Source organism: Corvus kubaryi, unplaced genomic scaffold, assembly GCF_017639235.1.
Source record: "Corvus kubaryi isolate FWS band 111438036 unplaced genomic scaffold, C.kubaryi_AGA036_p1.0 split2-37374, whole genome shotgun sequence".
In the NCBI taxonomy this organism is placed as follows: Eukaryota; Metazoa; Chordata; class Aves; order Passeriformes; family Corvidae; genus Corvus; species Corvus kubaryi.
The window spans coordinates 3519083-3535651 of NW_024582082.1; the positions used below are offsets into that span (position 1 = coordinate 3519083).

General features: G+C 47.7%; 1 protein-coding gene across 2 annotated transcripts; it reads left to right on the forward strand.

Moving 5' to 3' along the window:
* Positions 1-1172: 1172 nt before the first annotated feature.
* Positions 1173-5962, forward strand: LOC121658162. 2 transcript variants are annotated; one of them, XM_042014701.1, is made up of 2 exons: positions 1173-1309; positions 3006-5962. In XM_042014701.1, exon 2 carries the CDS (start codon positions 3008-3010, stop codon positions 3995-3997), a length of 990 nt encoding a protein of 329 aa, XP_041870635.1. In that variant the 5' UTR covers positions 1173-1309; positions 3006-3007; the 3' UTR covers positions 3998-5962. The 2 variants fall into 2 exon arrangements, with proteins under 2 accessions (XP_041870635.1, XP_041870634.1); XM_042014700.1 differs by lacking the exon at positions 1173-1309 and adding an exon at positions 1406-1559.
* The last annotated feature ends 10607 nt before the right edge of the window (positions 5963-16569 follow it).

Consider the following 16569-nt stretch of genomic DNA (forward strand, 5'->3'; position numbering starts at 1 on the left):
TGTGGGCTTGGGTGACTAAATCAGCAGTTACAGCCAATTCCAGCCTGATTGCTGGTAACAGAGAATATTTGCATTTAAACTAAAGTGATTTTTAATCTAGGATTTCTGCTTTTCTCTTCATCCCTCCAGCAGGTCAGGACAGGCGTTGTGGGGAGCAGCAAGGCTCAGAAATGCAGTCACGCTCCCTGGCCTGGGCACACAGGGATGTTGTGCGGGATGGCTATTCCCCCAAAAAGAGCAGCAGCTGTTGGGGCTGCCTCTGAGGAGAGTGTTGGGAAATAAATACAGAAGGAAGATTCTGCTGCAACATAACAATTCATCGCCCCACACAACATGATGCTGCAAGAGAAGCTATGAGAGAGACACTAGGGTTATTCCAGAATTGCAATCAGTTTGCAGCATGTTAATGAGCCAGGAAACAAAGACAAATCACTGCTGCCCAGGGACCTGCAAGGCTGGATGCTGCCAGTCTTCCTGGCAAAGCAATTTGCTGTAATGCACTTGTGTGGTCTCAGAGAAACATGAACAGGGATGATGCTGGCAGCAGTCGGAGAGGGTGGTTGGTGGAGAAAAGCCCTGGGAGGTGCTGTGGAAGGGCCGGCTGCTGCTGTGCTTCCACAGCAATATGGATATACACCTCAACCCAGGGATGTACAGCTTGGCCCAGGGACGTACAGCTCAGTCCAGGGGTGCACAGCTCAGCCCAGGGATGCTCGGCTCAGAGCAGAATGGGAGCAGGGACAGAGGAGAGCAGAGAGCAGCACTAACGACGCTGCAAACAACCACTGCCTCTTGGGCAAACCAGCACAAATTTGTTCACAAAATAGGGCAGAGAAGGAGCAAAAGCAGCCCAAAACCCTAAGGATTCCCCTTTCAGCAATAAAGCTTGAAAGAACTACGGCGCCTGTTTTCCCACCGCAGCTTGGAGCACAGGCAGCACTTCCCCTCCGGCACCACGGCCACGGCCCCGAGGTCCCTTCCACTCGGGGAATTGTCGCCAGGCAGCTGAGCCGCAGGGATGTGTGGTGGCCAGTCCTGGAGGGGTCGGAGTGGCCCAGCCCGGCTGTTGCCCGCGGCTGCCCCGGAGCCCCGGCGCCCGCCAGCTGCGGCTCGGGCAGGGCAGGCAGCCAGCGGGATATATTTAGCAACAGCAACAAAACAGGCAGCGGGATCAGCTGACTGAGGCAGGGAGCTGGCGCATGGGTTAGTGTTAGACAGCACATCTCCTGTGCTGGGAGCAGGGAGGAGGGAGCGGGGCAGAGCCGTGCAGCCAGGGGAGACGACAGCCGCCCGTGCCCGCACCCCGCAGGTAAGGGGAGGGGGTCTGGCCAGGGGCTGTGTCCTGGGGGTCGCTAGGAATATCCGGGATGCTGGTAGCCAGTGATGCTCAAGGCGTGGTGGAGGGGAAGCTGCAGGGCAGGGAGTCCTGCTCCCCCGGGGCTGCAGGTGACGGGGAGGTGACCTCGGCCGTGCCAACGCGGTGGTGCCCAGGGCGAAGGGGATGGCATCCGGGCGGGACCTCATCCATCCCATCATCGGAAGAGTTTTACTGCAAATAGGTAATTTAGTTTCCTTCCGGAGGAAGGGCGTGTTGGCAGGACTTAGTTACTGATTAGCGCTATCGTGATTTAACACGACATGCCCGTGCCCCTTATCAGGGGCATCCGACCGCTCTCACTGCCGGGCCCAGACCCTGACACTGCCGAGCTCAGGCAAGGGGTGGGAGGGAAGGAAGGCAGAGGAACAAGCCTTTTCTTTAAGGCTTAAAAACATAAGAGAAACAGAGCAGGCAGGAAAAAGGATAATAAAAAGGCCCTAAGGTTTAAAGCAAGCATCTCCTGCTCTCAGGTCAGCAAATCCCAGCTTGGCTGGCTTTACCAGTAGAGCCTGAGAAAAACCAGTAAGGGCCAGCAGCAGCCTGGGGAGGGATGGGCACCCAGCGAGCTCTACCCTGGGCTCGGCACGAGCTGCTCATTTGTGCTCCGTGTGTGATCTGCAGCTTTGCAGAGAGGTTCAACAAAGCCAGATTTATTTCCAGCAAGGCATTAAAATAGCTAGCAAAGCACTTTTGCGTTTAATCACACAACAAAGCTATATTGTGTCTGCAGATTAGTCACATAGAAATTTCATTGGGGGAAGCAGTGGAAAAAAAAAAAAAAAAATCCAGGCTATGTGGTCATTTCTGCCAGAAGGGGAGATAAGCAGAGCACAGCGGGGAGTCTTTGGAGAAAAAAAAATCAGTACAGTTAGAAAACACTGCAGCACAAACTATACTGAAATATTTGTAATTCAGTGTGTTTAACTGAGTAGTGGGAGAAGTTTGATGGAAATCCATCCTAAAAGGAATTGAGAACAACTATGTGAATATGAAGGACATGAATTAAATCCCTTTGACTCTGTGTAAGCACTCAGGGGAGGACCTACCTCTCCATAACTACACTTGTGAACCACAGGCACAGACAAAAGTGACCCTGTACATTCTCACCTACAGCTTCTAGAAGAGACCACTGTAACGATGCTGTACTTACGTGGTGCTCCCCACAGGGGCAGGGCAGCTCCTCTTCTGTCATGTTCAGCTCCTGCCTGCTTGGACAAGGGCGAAGTCAGAGCCCTGCCACAGTGAACAGACATGGAGCATTAAATAAGGAGAGTAATTTACGCCTTGCTGCTACAACAGGGGCAGTGAGACAAGCTCATGCCCCTGCCCCACACTTCTCCAGCTGTGCTCTCTTGCATTGCTTCAGGAGGGAGCACCACTGCTGATCTCCTTAACGAACCTTTAATTTACTGCCACATTTAATGACTTGGCTTCTTCATACATTTATGAAGCTCTTTACAAAACCATGGATATAAAAGTACTGCCAGCAGACTTTTAAAATGCAGTTTTTGTAAACAGCCCTGTTTGCCACAAGAAGACATTGGGTGGCTCAGGCAGAAACAAGCCCAGGATTTCTTTACCACAGCAGGTTTTCACATGCTGATCATGTCTGCTCTGTTCTTTGCAGCCATGGCGCCCCGGATCAGATTGAGCCTTTCAAAGCCTCTCCCAACCATACGGGAAACCCACGAGGAAGCGATGGAGGATCCAAGCAGCAACCCAAAGCGTGCTGGAAGTGCCGCAGCCAGCCCTGACGCGTACTGCAGCGACGACTACATCCAATCCATCTGCCACCTTGCCAGACCCACCTTCCCAGCCCTGCTGGAAAGCAGACGTAAGGGTCAGGACAGAAAGACCCTGAAGACCCTTGAAGACGTGTCACATTCTCCACCCTTTGTGGGGACACAGCAGCAAAGGTCGAAATGTAAATTGACCAATTTCATCTCGAATGTGGTGCCACTGGGAAAAGTGCCATGTGCAGAAACCGGCTTTTGGTCCAGAGAGGACCCCCTGGAACAAATTTACACCAATGCAGGAAATCTTTGCTCCTCCAAGGCTTCTTCCTCTGGTGAAAGTGCCAGCACTGGTCACTCACGGGGCAACCCTTCTACCCCAAATGGTGACCTTCATCCTGCAAACCTGGAAGAAGAAAACACAGGGAAAAGCAGTTTTCCACGAGTGTTCAGTTTTCCAAGGCTTCCCTCCCCAAGACCAGCTCAGAAAGAAGCAGTATACTCAGAGCTGAGGTATCTCAGAAGGGATGAGGGAATGGTTTTAGGGAGTAACCACAGTCAGAAAGAAAATGGCCCCATGTCCATTAACACTGAAGAGCTGTTGGCACCCTCAGCCAGAGGGAAGCTGGTAGGAAACCCAGCCCAGCCCTGCTCCATAAGAAGGCAGAGTTTGTTCAATACAGCAGACATAGATGAAAAAGAAGGAAGAGAAACCTCTCACTGTGACAAAAATGTCATGGGTGATGTCCCTGCTAAGCAGAGATACTTTGAGTCTTTCCAGGTACCTAAAAAAGCCACCATCCATAACTGGATTTCAGAGCACAGATGCATCTGGAAAGAAGCAAAGATAAAAGCTTGTTTGCTCCCAGCCATTGCTGAAGTGTGAAGAAGTAGCTGCTTAGAATAATTTTATTCACAAGATATAACCACCCTGTGCTCTAGCAGCTCTCCCTGGAGTCCTCACACAGAAAATATGGCTTGAACATGCATGCGAGTCAGGCAGACTCTTGTGATCCATCATATCCCTCATCCGTGGGCAAAGGGACAATTCAGAGTCTCATCTGCTAAGGAAACAGCAATCAGTTTTCATTTTAGAAAGGCAACAGTTCATAAAGCATCTCCTCCCACCTACTGCCTAGAACTGCCCTGAGCATGAAGAAAAGCTGGAGAGAGCTGGAGAGAACACAAATCCCATCTGTGCTGGAGAAGAAGTGGGAACACTGAAATACCAGTGTTTTCCAGCCAATGCCAAGCAGCCAAGCAGGTGTTGCTCACACTTGGGTACAGTCATTCAAAAAGGAACCCTTTGCCCAAGGCTCGGACAGTACGAAATGCACTCTCTCTGACACACATTTACTGGGAGACCCATCACAGATCCCTGCCTCTGCACCAGGATCCCACTGGAGAGGTCATCCATTAGAGCAGTAGCATAAAGAAGTATTTCTTGAAACTCATAAGAAGCCTTTTATGAGGATTTGCTGGAGGGCAATATGGAGAATATTACAACTCCTTGAGTGGGGATTTTCCTGGTGCTTACCCTGGCCCAACTCTGTTCCCTTTACTACTGGACTTACCCCTGGCAGGAGGAGAGCTGGGAGCCCTGGTGGGCATTGCCGTGCCAGTGCTGTGGCTGTTCTGGAGCCAGCTGTAAAGAAACAGGCATCATGTTGGGCTCTGCACTGACACAGCCAGGCTGCACACCACAGGCACCCACGGGATTTGCTGCTCAGGTTCAGGAGCCCATGAGCCCACACAGAGCTCTGCAGGCTCAGAAGAGCAGCCTTGGCTGAGGGGCAGCCTAGGGATGCTGGGCTGGTGCTCACAGAACCTGAATGTAAAATAATAACTGGTGTTTCCCTTCATATCTGTGCTTCTGTATTCTCACCTACCTGACCTTGCTGATGATGTTGACCGAGCTTTGCTTTGTGCTGCCAGACTGAAACATGGAAAAAACAAATGCGCATGTTCCAAGCATCCAGCCCATCACATAGACAAACAATTCACGTTGATATTATTTCTATCTGGGACGTCTGTAGGATGAGAAGCATTCCCACAAGGCTGGGAGGTCCTGACATGGGGCGATGGGCACGTGCTCAGGCCATCCCTCGCTGCCACACAGAGACTTCTCCATCCAGAGAAGCTGTCATTGGCACTTTCTCCTGCAGTCAGAGCAACTTCACCCACCTGTGTCTGGTGCCACACTCCCCATAGCCAGTCAGGAGAAGTAGCTGAGAAAACTGCAAAGCAATACCAGCCTAATTATTACTACTACTAGGAATAAATGTTTTGGCACAGCAGAGAGCAGAGGGACCAGGCTGTTTGCTCAACAGCAACTAAGATGAGAAACAGCATCGGAAAGCTGCAATTATAAAAATGCTCACAAGTGATTTCCAAACCACCCTCAAGCAGATGAAATGAAAAAGCAACTTCTACTCAGTACCAACATGAGTGTAAATATGCTCAAGGATCAAAAGGTGAGAGTGTTTGAGCTTCTCATCCTCACATCTCTTACCTCAAATATTTTTTTCTCTTGTTGAAACTCATTAGTGCTATGGAGCTGAGCTGCTTCTCAGCTCTGTTTTTGAACTAACCACACAGCAAGAACAAAAGTGAAGGTGGCTCCAGCATTCATTATAGCTGATGGAGAAAGTTGAACCTGGAAGGTCCCAGCCTGCTGTGCCTCCTCCACACCTGTCCCTCCCTTCTCAGGTAAATGCTGGGGGTTAAGTGATGCTTGTCATTTAAATTTCTCTCCATGTGAATATTTATTACTCTAATGCCTAACAAGTCTTGTGCCAACTGCATGTATCACTGCTTTTGACAGAGGAAACAAATAAAGTCCTTCCATCCAGTTGTTGTTTCCATTCTGCATTCCACAGGGGATTATTTTTAGTGCTGGGCTGGTCCACAGCACATGGGTTGTGACTTGCCATGCAAACACCTTCTCACTCTACCAGGCCTTCACACCTCACCGCTTCAGCAGCTGCTGCCCAGGGCTGTGATTCCTTCTCAACTGCCACATAATCCTGCAAGTCTCTACACCCCTGAAACCCACCACCTTTTCTCTCCAGAGCAAAGAGAACCAGGAGCAGATGAGAGCTGCAACTCAGGACACACTGGGAAAAACTTCAAACTCCTCTGATGTAGGACTGGGAGCAGGCTGTGGGGCCTGGGGTGATAGCAGGGTTGGGCTCAGAGCTGGGGGCATTTGAAAACACAGTGTTAGTTCCAGGTTTGCTCGTCAGCAGCTGCTACATGCCCATGGAGCACCAGGAGTTTGGAGTTAGGTGCAGCCAGGTTTGGAGCAATGAAGCTTTGGAGTGAACTGGCTCTTTCTTGGAGCCATACTTTTTCTTTAGTGAAAACTGAGGTTCTACTCAAGCAACTGGGCTTTGCAAGAGGAGCCAAAGCTGCTGGGATGCAGCAAAGATGGGGGCAAAGATGCATGGGCAAATTGGGGTCATAGGAGTGGCAAGGCAGGGAAGGGAGGAGGGAAATGTGGGGCAGTGAGTGGGCAGGGCAGCTCCCAGCAGGAGGGGGATGCTGGGTGTCAGGGCTGGGAGCCCCAGGCTGAGGAATTCCAGCTGTGCAGTAAAAGCCATGACAGGTAAGAAAAGAAAACTTGGTTTAACACAGGACAGAGGCAGCAGATAGGGAGGGTTGTTTCTATTCAGATTCAGTTAAATCCTGTTTTGAAAAGCACAGTCCTCACCTTCACCATCAGCTCTGTTGGAAATGAGCATGTTGGTCCTTACGAAATCACAGCACAATTAAATATGCACCAGCTCCCTGGATAAGGCAGTTTTGCAGTTGTACAACATCATCCACCTGCTGCAGATGCACTTTGGGCTGGTTCAGGGAGGGGTGGGCATTGGGGCAGCCTTGTCACTCCCCTGTCACAGCCTCTCTGCCCCCCAGCTGCTGAGGGAGCCTGCAGTCCTACCAAAGGAAATAAAATGGGATGCTGTTGGGTGGGATAACGTGGCCTGCAGTTATACAGCACTTTTCTGCTGTTCTCCCCATGGATGCACACCTGGGCCATCAGAAAATGCTCCCCCTCTTCCCCTCTCTGCAGAACAGCCCTTGAGGAATCACTGGTCGGGATAAGCCTGCAGAAGTTGCTGCCTTTTCAGAAGAGCTTCCAGACAAGAAAGAAAACCATGTCTAGGAATTTAGGTCAGAGAGAGAGATAAAAGCTGTACTGCTTCCATGGCCAATCTCATGGCAGGCTCTGAATTTGAAGTCACTGGTAGAAAAATCTCATTTATTGAGATCATCAGAACTGCCGAAGGGATTTGGATTAATTTGAATGGGGAATAGGTATCCAAATCCCACCGGCAGCTTTCAGTCTCAGACTTCACATCCAGTTCACAAGCAAACTGTGAGCTAACATGCAATTTTGCTTACATGATCATGCAGCCTCTCCCTGCTGCAAATAGTAAATGCATTTGAACACAGAAAATCATGACCAGAATTTACAAACCAGAGATGATGAGGCAGAAAGAAAACTGTCCCACTCTTTACTCAGGTTTTTGTCTTTTAAATGACAAAGATACCCATCAGCTGAAACCAAAGGCAAGGAAGCAACAGCTCCAGGAGCCTCTCTCTGGTGATCAGACCTGAGCAGGGCAGGAGCTGCTCAGAAACTCCTACAGCAGCCACAGCACAGAGAGCCTCACCCACCCCAGGAGAGGCTTTTCTGTGCCCACACGGACAGCCAGCAGGAGAAATGTTGATAAGAAACTAAAACGTGAGCCAGTGCAGCATGGTTACAGACAGGGATATGCCATGAATGGGGCTCTCTCAGCCAGGGATTTTAATGGGAGAGACAAGCAGGGGCAGATCAAAGGGCTGCCCACAAACAGGGAGATGCAGGTGGGGTATGAGCAAGGTTAGCAAAATCAGTTTCTAAAAAGGTCTTTAACTCTGAAGTTAAGATTAAAGCAGGTATTTTTGATTTAAGAAAAAAAAAATCCAAATCTTAAGGCTCCAAGGAAAATTTAAAGCTCCCACCTTTTAAGGAGATCAGACCCAAGCCTGAGGCAAAACCCAGGCTGCCTCACCTGAAAGCAGGGGCTTTGTGGGTGGTGCTTCAGGCTTTCCCCCTGCCCTGAAAAGCCTGCATTTGGGCCTAATTGCTCATTGAGGGCATATTTTAATTAACTTTGAGCCTTCCTAAGTGGAGACTGATTTCATTTTTCATGGTGCAGAATGAAGTTAAACTGCATTTAGCGACTAAGCAGGAATCCCTTAGCTTTGAATGAAACCTTGACTGAACCATCAGCAATGTGATTAACGGCAAAGGGTTTTGTATTTTCCATTTGCAGCTGTAACCACGGGCAGAAGAGACCTCTGAAATGATGGCTGAAAGCTTTTCTGCTTGTGCTTGAAGAGCCAGAGTCTTCAGGCACAGCTCTCTGCCTTGCTTATCAGAGCCCACGTGCATTTTTGTGGCTGGCACCACTTATGTGGGCCACAGTTGACAGCAGGGATGACCCCTGAAGCACCACATCATGGGCTTGTGGCCTTTCCCCATGCTCAGGGATTCTCAAGTACAATCTAATTTGCTGGACATGAGCTAGAGCTGATGCAAAATACATGTTGTGTAAATAGAGAGATATTGTTCCTGGTAATTGCAGCCTTCCTGGAATTAATGGTCCTGGAGGCAACGCTTCCTAGGACTGTTGCGAAGAGCTGTAGAAAAACTGGGCATTTTTAGAATACCAGCTTGTTGCTACATAAAGTTTGACCAAATGCCATTTAAATCAAAGGGAGCCTTTAAGTGCTTTGGAATGGGCTTGTAATGGGAACAATTTTCCGCTGCATTTAAAGCACAGATTTCTAATAGCAGCTGATGAGGAAAATCAAATTATTAGTTTATTTATTTGTGTGTATTAGCATTGTATCAACTGTTTCTTGTCTTCGCTTTTAAATTAGCCTAGATGAAAGCCCTCAGCCTGCTGTGAGCTTAGCAAGAACTGTGTGTACACCACAAGGCTTTAGCTGCCTGTGCCTCACACACCTGCAGTGGCTTTGTCCCTCGGGATCAGCAAATCCCAGCTCTGCAGAGTGGGTGGTCATGCACAGTGAGAGCAGAAGGAGACAGCAGGGACACTGCCACATCTCATCTGGCAGCACGATGTGACATTTGCAAGTCAGCTGTGCTTAGCTGAACGTTTTGTTGTTTTTTCCTGGATGGCAAGTATGTGGGAGAGAAAACGGTTCATACCAGAGGTGCTGAGCTGCTCTCTAAAACTCTCTGACAGGAGGCTGTAGCCAGGCGGGGGTTGGTCTCTCCTCCCAGGTAACAAGCGGCAGGACCAGAGGAAATGGACTCGGGTTGTGCCAGGAGGGGTTTAGATTAGATATTGGGAAAAATTTCTGGATGGGTTGTCAAGCCTTGGAACAGGCTGCCGAGGGAAATGGTGGAATCACTGTCCCTGGAAATGTTCAAAAATCACGTAGATGTGGCACTTGGGAACATGGCTTAGCAGTGGGTTTGGCAGTGCTGTGCTGAACTCAACGATCTTAGAGGGCTCTTCCAACCTTAATTATTCTATTTTATGTTTTTTTATCTTTCCAACACACTCAATGAGCACTGGCTGAGCTACTAGCTCAGCTGCAGAACAGGGAGATGTCACATCTCAAGTGTCCAGGCTCCAAAGCAATTACACAAGAAACACCAAATTTGCTCCAGATGTTCTTCACATTCCCCCTCAGGTCATGCTACAGAGGCATCAAAAACTGCACAGAATAAATTGTGATGTTGGCTCACAAATGCCCTTCATGGTTTAGCAGTGCCAGCCTGTCACCAGGCCCTGTTCAGCTGGGGGCTGTGTGAATGCACAGAGTAGCCAGCCCTGACTTGCTGAGCCTACAAGCCACTCCAGCCTCATTAGTGGCATGAGCTGGGAGCTTCGGATTGGGGCTGATTTGCACAAAGAGCAAAGGAACATGCACATGGTCCTTGCTCACAGCAGAGCCAGCTGTGAAAACCAGTGAAAAATACACCTGTTTTTTAGGGGAAGCAAATACAAGCACAGGCCGATCATGCCCAGTTTTGAATCTGAAATGTGCAGGTCCTACTCCAGACCCCAGTTTAGGACAGATGGGTGTCTAACAACTGGCAGTGTTTGCAGGTAAGAAGAGTTTGGTGGTACAAATATTGCAGGTGAGTTTTCTGGTCCTGCCCAGAAGAGCTGGTAGGGATGGGCTGGAGAGGCTGCAGCTGGGACTCTGCTGCTGCTGCTCCCAGCCTGGTTCGCTCCCAGCACTTTCCAAAACATCACAACACCTGTTCCTTCAGACACTACAGGGGGACACAAAGCACAGCCAAGCTGTGGTGACATTTGAGCTGCTTAGTCAACGTTCAGCTTTCCTTCAGGTGTGGTGGGGTGTGAGGCATCCCCAGCCCTTGAGGGATGGTGACATCCCTGCCTCAGATGCCGAATTCTGTGTTGACCCTCCATGCTCTGCTCAAACCTGGTTTGCTGGAACAAGGGCACACAGACAAAAAACAAAACAGCCTCCTTGCTGTGCAGGGTCAACTCCTGGAATTAATTGCTGCAGGATGTCAACAAGATAAAATTCAGCAGGACTCAAGAGATGATTAGACAGTCCTGTGATCAGGAACATTTGTGCAATGCTAACTGGGTCAAAGAAATACAAGAGAAATTAAGTGTTGTGCTTTCCTGAAGGGCTGAGCTGGTACCAGCTGGATTTAGAACAGATTCCTCCCCACCTCCCTTTCCCAGTCTTTTTATAGCAACAAGCAAATAGCAGAATCTATTGCAAAGTGTCTTCTCTTCCCTTAGAATAATAAAGCATTGCCTGCTCTAGGAAGTCCTCGAGACCAAAGTGACAACTGATCCATGCTACAGCACTCAGCAAAACCCTCTCCATGTCATTTTAAAGGCAGAAAATGAAAGTTTCCTTTCTCTGCTGCCTCTAAGCTTCAGACCAAAAATTTCTCAAGAAGGGAATGAAACGCACAATAAACTGGCTGCAGATGAGCTGGTTGTACCTCCACCCTGAAACCCTTTTCTAAGCATAATTAACCAAATTAATTATATAACTGTACAACAGTGTTAACCAGAAAAACATGTGGGGTAAATAGCTGAATCCAAAAGCCAATAGTGGTACTATAGGGAGGTGTTGGGGGATAATGGGAGTGATGGTTTCTACCACCAAAGAGAGCAGAAGAGATTGGGTCTTGCAATAAGGAAGAAAAGGAGCAAAATCCTCAGGATTTTGGAACAGAGTTCACTCTCCAGGTTGGCAGATACTGCACCAGGTGCTCCAAGGTGGGAACTGCCATGGAGGTAGAAGGTGGAGGCTGGGGCACCCAGTATAACCTTTTCCAGCATTTTGTTTTTCAGTAGGAAGATGCTGACAAACATCCATAATCTCTGCACATTTTTCTGACACGTAAAAGTGCTCCTGGCACAATTGGCAGAAGGCACAAGGCACTGCATGTGACAGCAAGGGCAGTGCAGCTGCTCCGAGCACATCGGTTCACTTCATTAAATTTCACTGTCTTCAACAACAGGGTTCTGAGAGAAAAGTCTTGCTGAGGCTAATGCTGGCAACAGAAAATTACCTGGTGATCTCAGCTAGGTAGCAGAACTCTTTGGATTCTGTGCCCAAAGATGAAGCCTCCTTCCTACAGTCCATTGCAAAGGATACAGGATAGAAAGGAAAACAGGTCAGCATTTAAATATCACCCCATTAGGCTTGGCAAAATTTGTGATGCCCATTGTATTCAAAATTTTCATAGTATCTTAGAATGGTCTGGACCTTAAAGATTATTTTGTTCCAACTCCTTGCCATGGGCAGGGACACCTTCCACTATACCAGGTTGCTCCAAGCCCCATGCAGCCTGAACTTGAATATTTCCAAGGATGGAGCACCCACAGCTGCCCAGCTTCTCTGGGCAACCTGTGCCAGGGCCTCACAGGGAAGAACTTCTTCCTAATACCCAATCTAACCCTGCCCTCTGTCAGTTTGAAGCCACTCATTTTTGTATTTGTTGCCAAAATTGACAAAGAAACAAATCTTCCCCAAACCACCCCACCACATTTTGTTGCATCTAATACTAATTCTAGCAATTTAATTTCAAAAGGAAATTCAAAATGTTTTTATTGTTTCTCTTTTCCCTGTTCTTCCAGGAACAGCAATGGCTAATATGGCCTGACCCACTTTGTCAGACTCCAAGACCTGTAGGGGCTGTGAGGTCCCAGCTATCAAACCAAACACTGTAATTAGCCTTTATTAAAATTCTTTCCTTTCTCACCAAGCACCACATTTACATGGCAGTTTGTCACACACGTTTGAGTTTTTTAAGAAAAGTGTTTTTTGCTTGGAACACAATAAAACAGTTGGACTCTTGGATTTTACTGCTCCTGGTACAAGCACTCACGTCCTGACCCACAGGAGCTCCCAAGGTCTCTCAGCTCCATTGTACTTCAACAGACAACACAGACTTATGCATCTTTATGGATCAGGGCCTTTGCAGATATATTTAAGAAGTCATTGCTCTCAGAACCTTGTACAGAGTGTTCCAGACCAGCAGTACAGTACTTTTAAAATCACTGTGAAAACAAAGCACTGCACCACATGCATTCCTTTTCCTGGGGGCAGGAGGGAACCAACCCATCTGACAGACTGAAGGCACATTGCTCATCCTGCTGTGGAGAGGAACTCTAGGTAGGGCAAGGCCATAGCTCTGTACCCTCCTCAGACCATTTGATCTGCCTGAATGCAGAGTAGTTTTACCCTTTCTTAAGTCCCTCAAGCTCATGGGATGAGATTCTCACCAGCAGGACAAGAGGGAGTAGAACCACTCCCAGAGTCCGAGCTGCAGGTGTGACCTACTCCACCACCCAGACACCCAGGACCTTCAGCAAGTTGCTGGCTTTTGGAGTTATTTCTGCTTTCTGTAGAATGGAAATCATTCCCACTTAGGGGAAGAAGATTTCTAAGATTAGCCAAACGTGTAAGAAAAAAGTAATTATATAGAAACAGATTTTTCAGAGCCAGCAAAGAATCACAGAGGTAAAAGAGGAACTTGAGTTGCAGTGCCAGGTGGTTCTTTATTCATTTCACCCGTTCCTACAGGACATGAGTAACACAGGGACAAATGTAAGGGAAAGGCTGGCTGACTCCTGAGGATGATGTAACAAGTTGAAACTTCAGTTTTCACACCATCAAATTGAAAGCTTCATTAAATTGTACAGCTGTGCCAGGGACTCAGCACTGGACCCAGCAAAGATGCAAACTCACTTCAGTGGAATGTGAATCCTGTGTTGGGTGCCACAGGTCAAACACTGCCCTGCTGCCTCTGCAGGGCTTTGGGGGGTTAGGACGGGTTTCATGGAAGACAGCCTGTTCCACATGTACATGTGGTAACTTCATCTTTCTGTACTCCTGATTATGTTTTCCCAGTGAAAGCCCAGTGAAGTCAATGGAAAATTTCCTGTTGGCTGTCTTGGGCCAAGACCCAAATTTCTACTTTTTGTTCATCTCCCTCTTCCCTCACTGGTATGTGGATAAATGATTCCACCTGAGGGAGAAAATGTTACACAGGGTAATCCCAACCCTTCCTGTAGCCTATTACCTCAATTTACACTAGAAATACTCCTAGTTTACTACCTGCAAGCATTAGCAGGCACAGCCCCCACTAACACAGGGGTACAGCCTCTCAGAGGGCAGCTAAGGCACTAAAAACCTTCAGCTACCTCACACACCAACTGAAGATACTGCAAAGGGCAGGAAAATACGTAAATATGTGAAGTCAGAAACTGAAAATCAAAGAGCAGTTGAAGGATAAGCATGTTTGATTTGATTTTCTCTCAATGGGCAATGCATGTAGACTTTTTACTGGGTGTAGTTGTTACTATGCACTGGAAGACTGTCCAGCCATTAACCCAGCACTGTGAAGCTCACCATGTCCCCAAGTGCTACAGCTACAGGTCTTTTAAACCCCTCCAGGGACAGCCACTCACCACTTCCCTGGGAAGCCTGTTCCAATGCTTGACAATCCTTCCCATGAAGACATTTTCTAGGGAAACCTAATATCCAGTCTACACCTTTTCTGACAGACCATTTCTTCTTCTCCTGTTACCTGAGAGAAGAGACCAATCCCCACCTGGCTACAGCCTCCTTTCAGAGAGTTGTAGAGTGGGATGAGGTTTTCCCTGGAGCTCAGATTTCAGAGGTATTAACTAAGGCAAATATTCACTGTATCTCCATTGGTTCCCTTTGCACAGTAACTCATATTTCTGAAACTGCAGCAGCTGCTCCATGGCTGGCAGCACATGCACCCCGATGACCCATGTGAGTGCACAAGTGTAGCAAGAGCTTGGTTCCCAGCATCCCACCACTACACTGGCCATGAAGCACTCTCACAAGCCACTGGAGCCTGGCACGTTGCCAGAGCCCAGAAAACTGCAGAGAAAACTTAAACTAGAAGAAAAAAGGCACAGCCTCATCAAGTAACTGATCTGTTACTTAAATCTCTGTGGTCACTAAAACCTGGGAGGAGAGTATGTATGTTTGTACTTTCTGTAGTGTGTGCTTTTTTAAAATAAACATCTAGCATTTTTAAAATAAATCAGTACTGTCCACTGATATACCAGGAAGATTTAACCAAAATACACAGTCTTATATTTTAAAAACTGATAATCTGCAGGAACATTAGGCTTATTTTGGAATAAGAAAATATTCAAGTGTACCAAAGATCCCTGTAATTATCTTAATTAGATTTACCGCTTTCCGTACAGAGCAAGGGAACATTTAGAAAGCAAACAATTAGTGCCTTTGGATTAGGAAGGGAGGATGAAAAGCAAGAAAATAACCAGAACACTCACCTTTAGTGGCTTTTCCCAAAAGAGCATTCCATGTACCTGGCATAATCTTGTCCTTTCCACTTACCTTTTTCTGTTTCTCCTCCCTTCCTCTTTCTCTTTGGGCTCAATTCCACGGGTTTTAAGGTTCTTCTGCTTCACCAGCACCAGTAGAACAGGCAAGCCACACAATCAACTGCTCTGATTTGGGAAATTCTCACCCTAGAAGGCCCAAATCCAACTTTTTTCTATCACTGACGAGCCAGTGGACAAGGGGTATGAAGGACCAGTAACCAGAGTCTGTCCAGAGACATTGTGTAGTCAATTCTATTAAGATAGTTGCAGTTATTTTACTTCAAGTTAAGGAAAGACAAGATTTCTTTGACCTGGCTGAGGACGACAGGACACAAGCTCAGCTCAGTCCTTTGCCCTTGAGGGAGAGATGCTGTTTTCTCTGTATATTCTCTGACAAGGACACTGGCCTCCCTGATAATTTTGGCAGTTTCCCTACAAACAGCACTTCCCACACTTACATGGCAGGTTTGCAGATACTATTTAAGACCTTGTAAACTCCAATCTGGAACCACATAACAACTGTACTCATCTGAAAACATAACATCAAGTACATTAATGCAGCAAGGGAAGGCTCTAGTGAATGATTTTGTCACTGACGAACAAGTAGGTCCTTTTCATTCCCATCGTGACAGCTGGATTTATAAATCCAGTATTAATTGGCATGGATGTTACCCAACCAACAGCTGCCACTAGAAAAGGTTCATCCCTGGGCCTGAATTTCCACAAATATTCTTAAGAACAATTCTACAAGCCACACTCTGTGCATGGCACTGAAATAGGTTCAGGCTGTATGCAGCTGAAGCCTGTGTTTCCCACACCATCTAGTGGCAATCCTGCAAATGTGATGGGAATTAACATCTCACCCACAAGACAAAACCAAAGAGAAATCATTGCTAGGCCTGCAATGGACTCATCACAGTGCTGGGGACTTAGAGCTGCTTCAAGACAGCACATTTCAAACCTACAAACAAGCTGAACATGCTGGGGCCTGTGGTATTTACAGGAATGCTGAACTAGATCATTTATTTCACAGCAAAGCAGCACCAACGTACTGAACGTGGGCTCTGAGGAGAGCAGTAGTGCCAGGAGAGGTCTTGGGTGCTTCATTGCTACACACACACACACACACTCTCAAGTGTCTCATGTTTGCTGCTGCCAGTGATGGGAACATCACACCAGATGTGGTGAGGCTGCACCCTGACACAGACACTGAGACAGAGGCACCCGCAGAGAAGGAACATGGTATGAAAATACACCAATGGCAAGAGCTTGCTGAATCTCATTCCTGAAAAAGAAGATGCAAAAAGTCTTCACTTTGTTCCCCTCCCACAGTAAATTAATGGAGTATTTGAATCCCTTCCTGCTGTCAGACCCCAAGTCAGTAGACTTGTGCTTCTGGAGCAGCAAGAGGAAGGAAGGAGTGGGGTGTACAGGACCGAGACAAAACCACCACTGCACAACTGACCTTACAGACTGAGCTGGAAGGTCAGAGGATGGCCAGCTATGAAGACAAGGGGTTGAGCTCTGAGTAAGTTTGGAC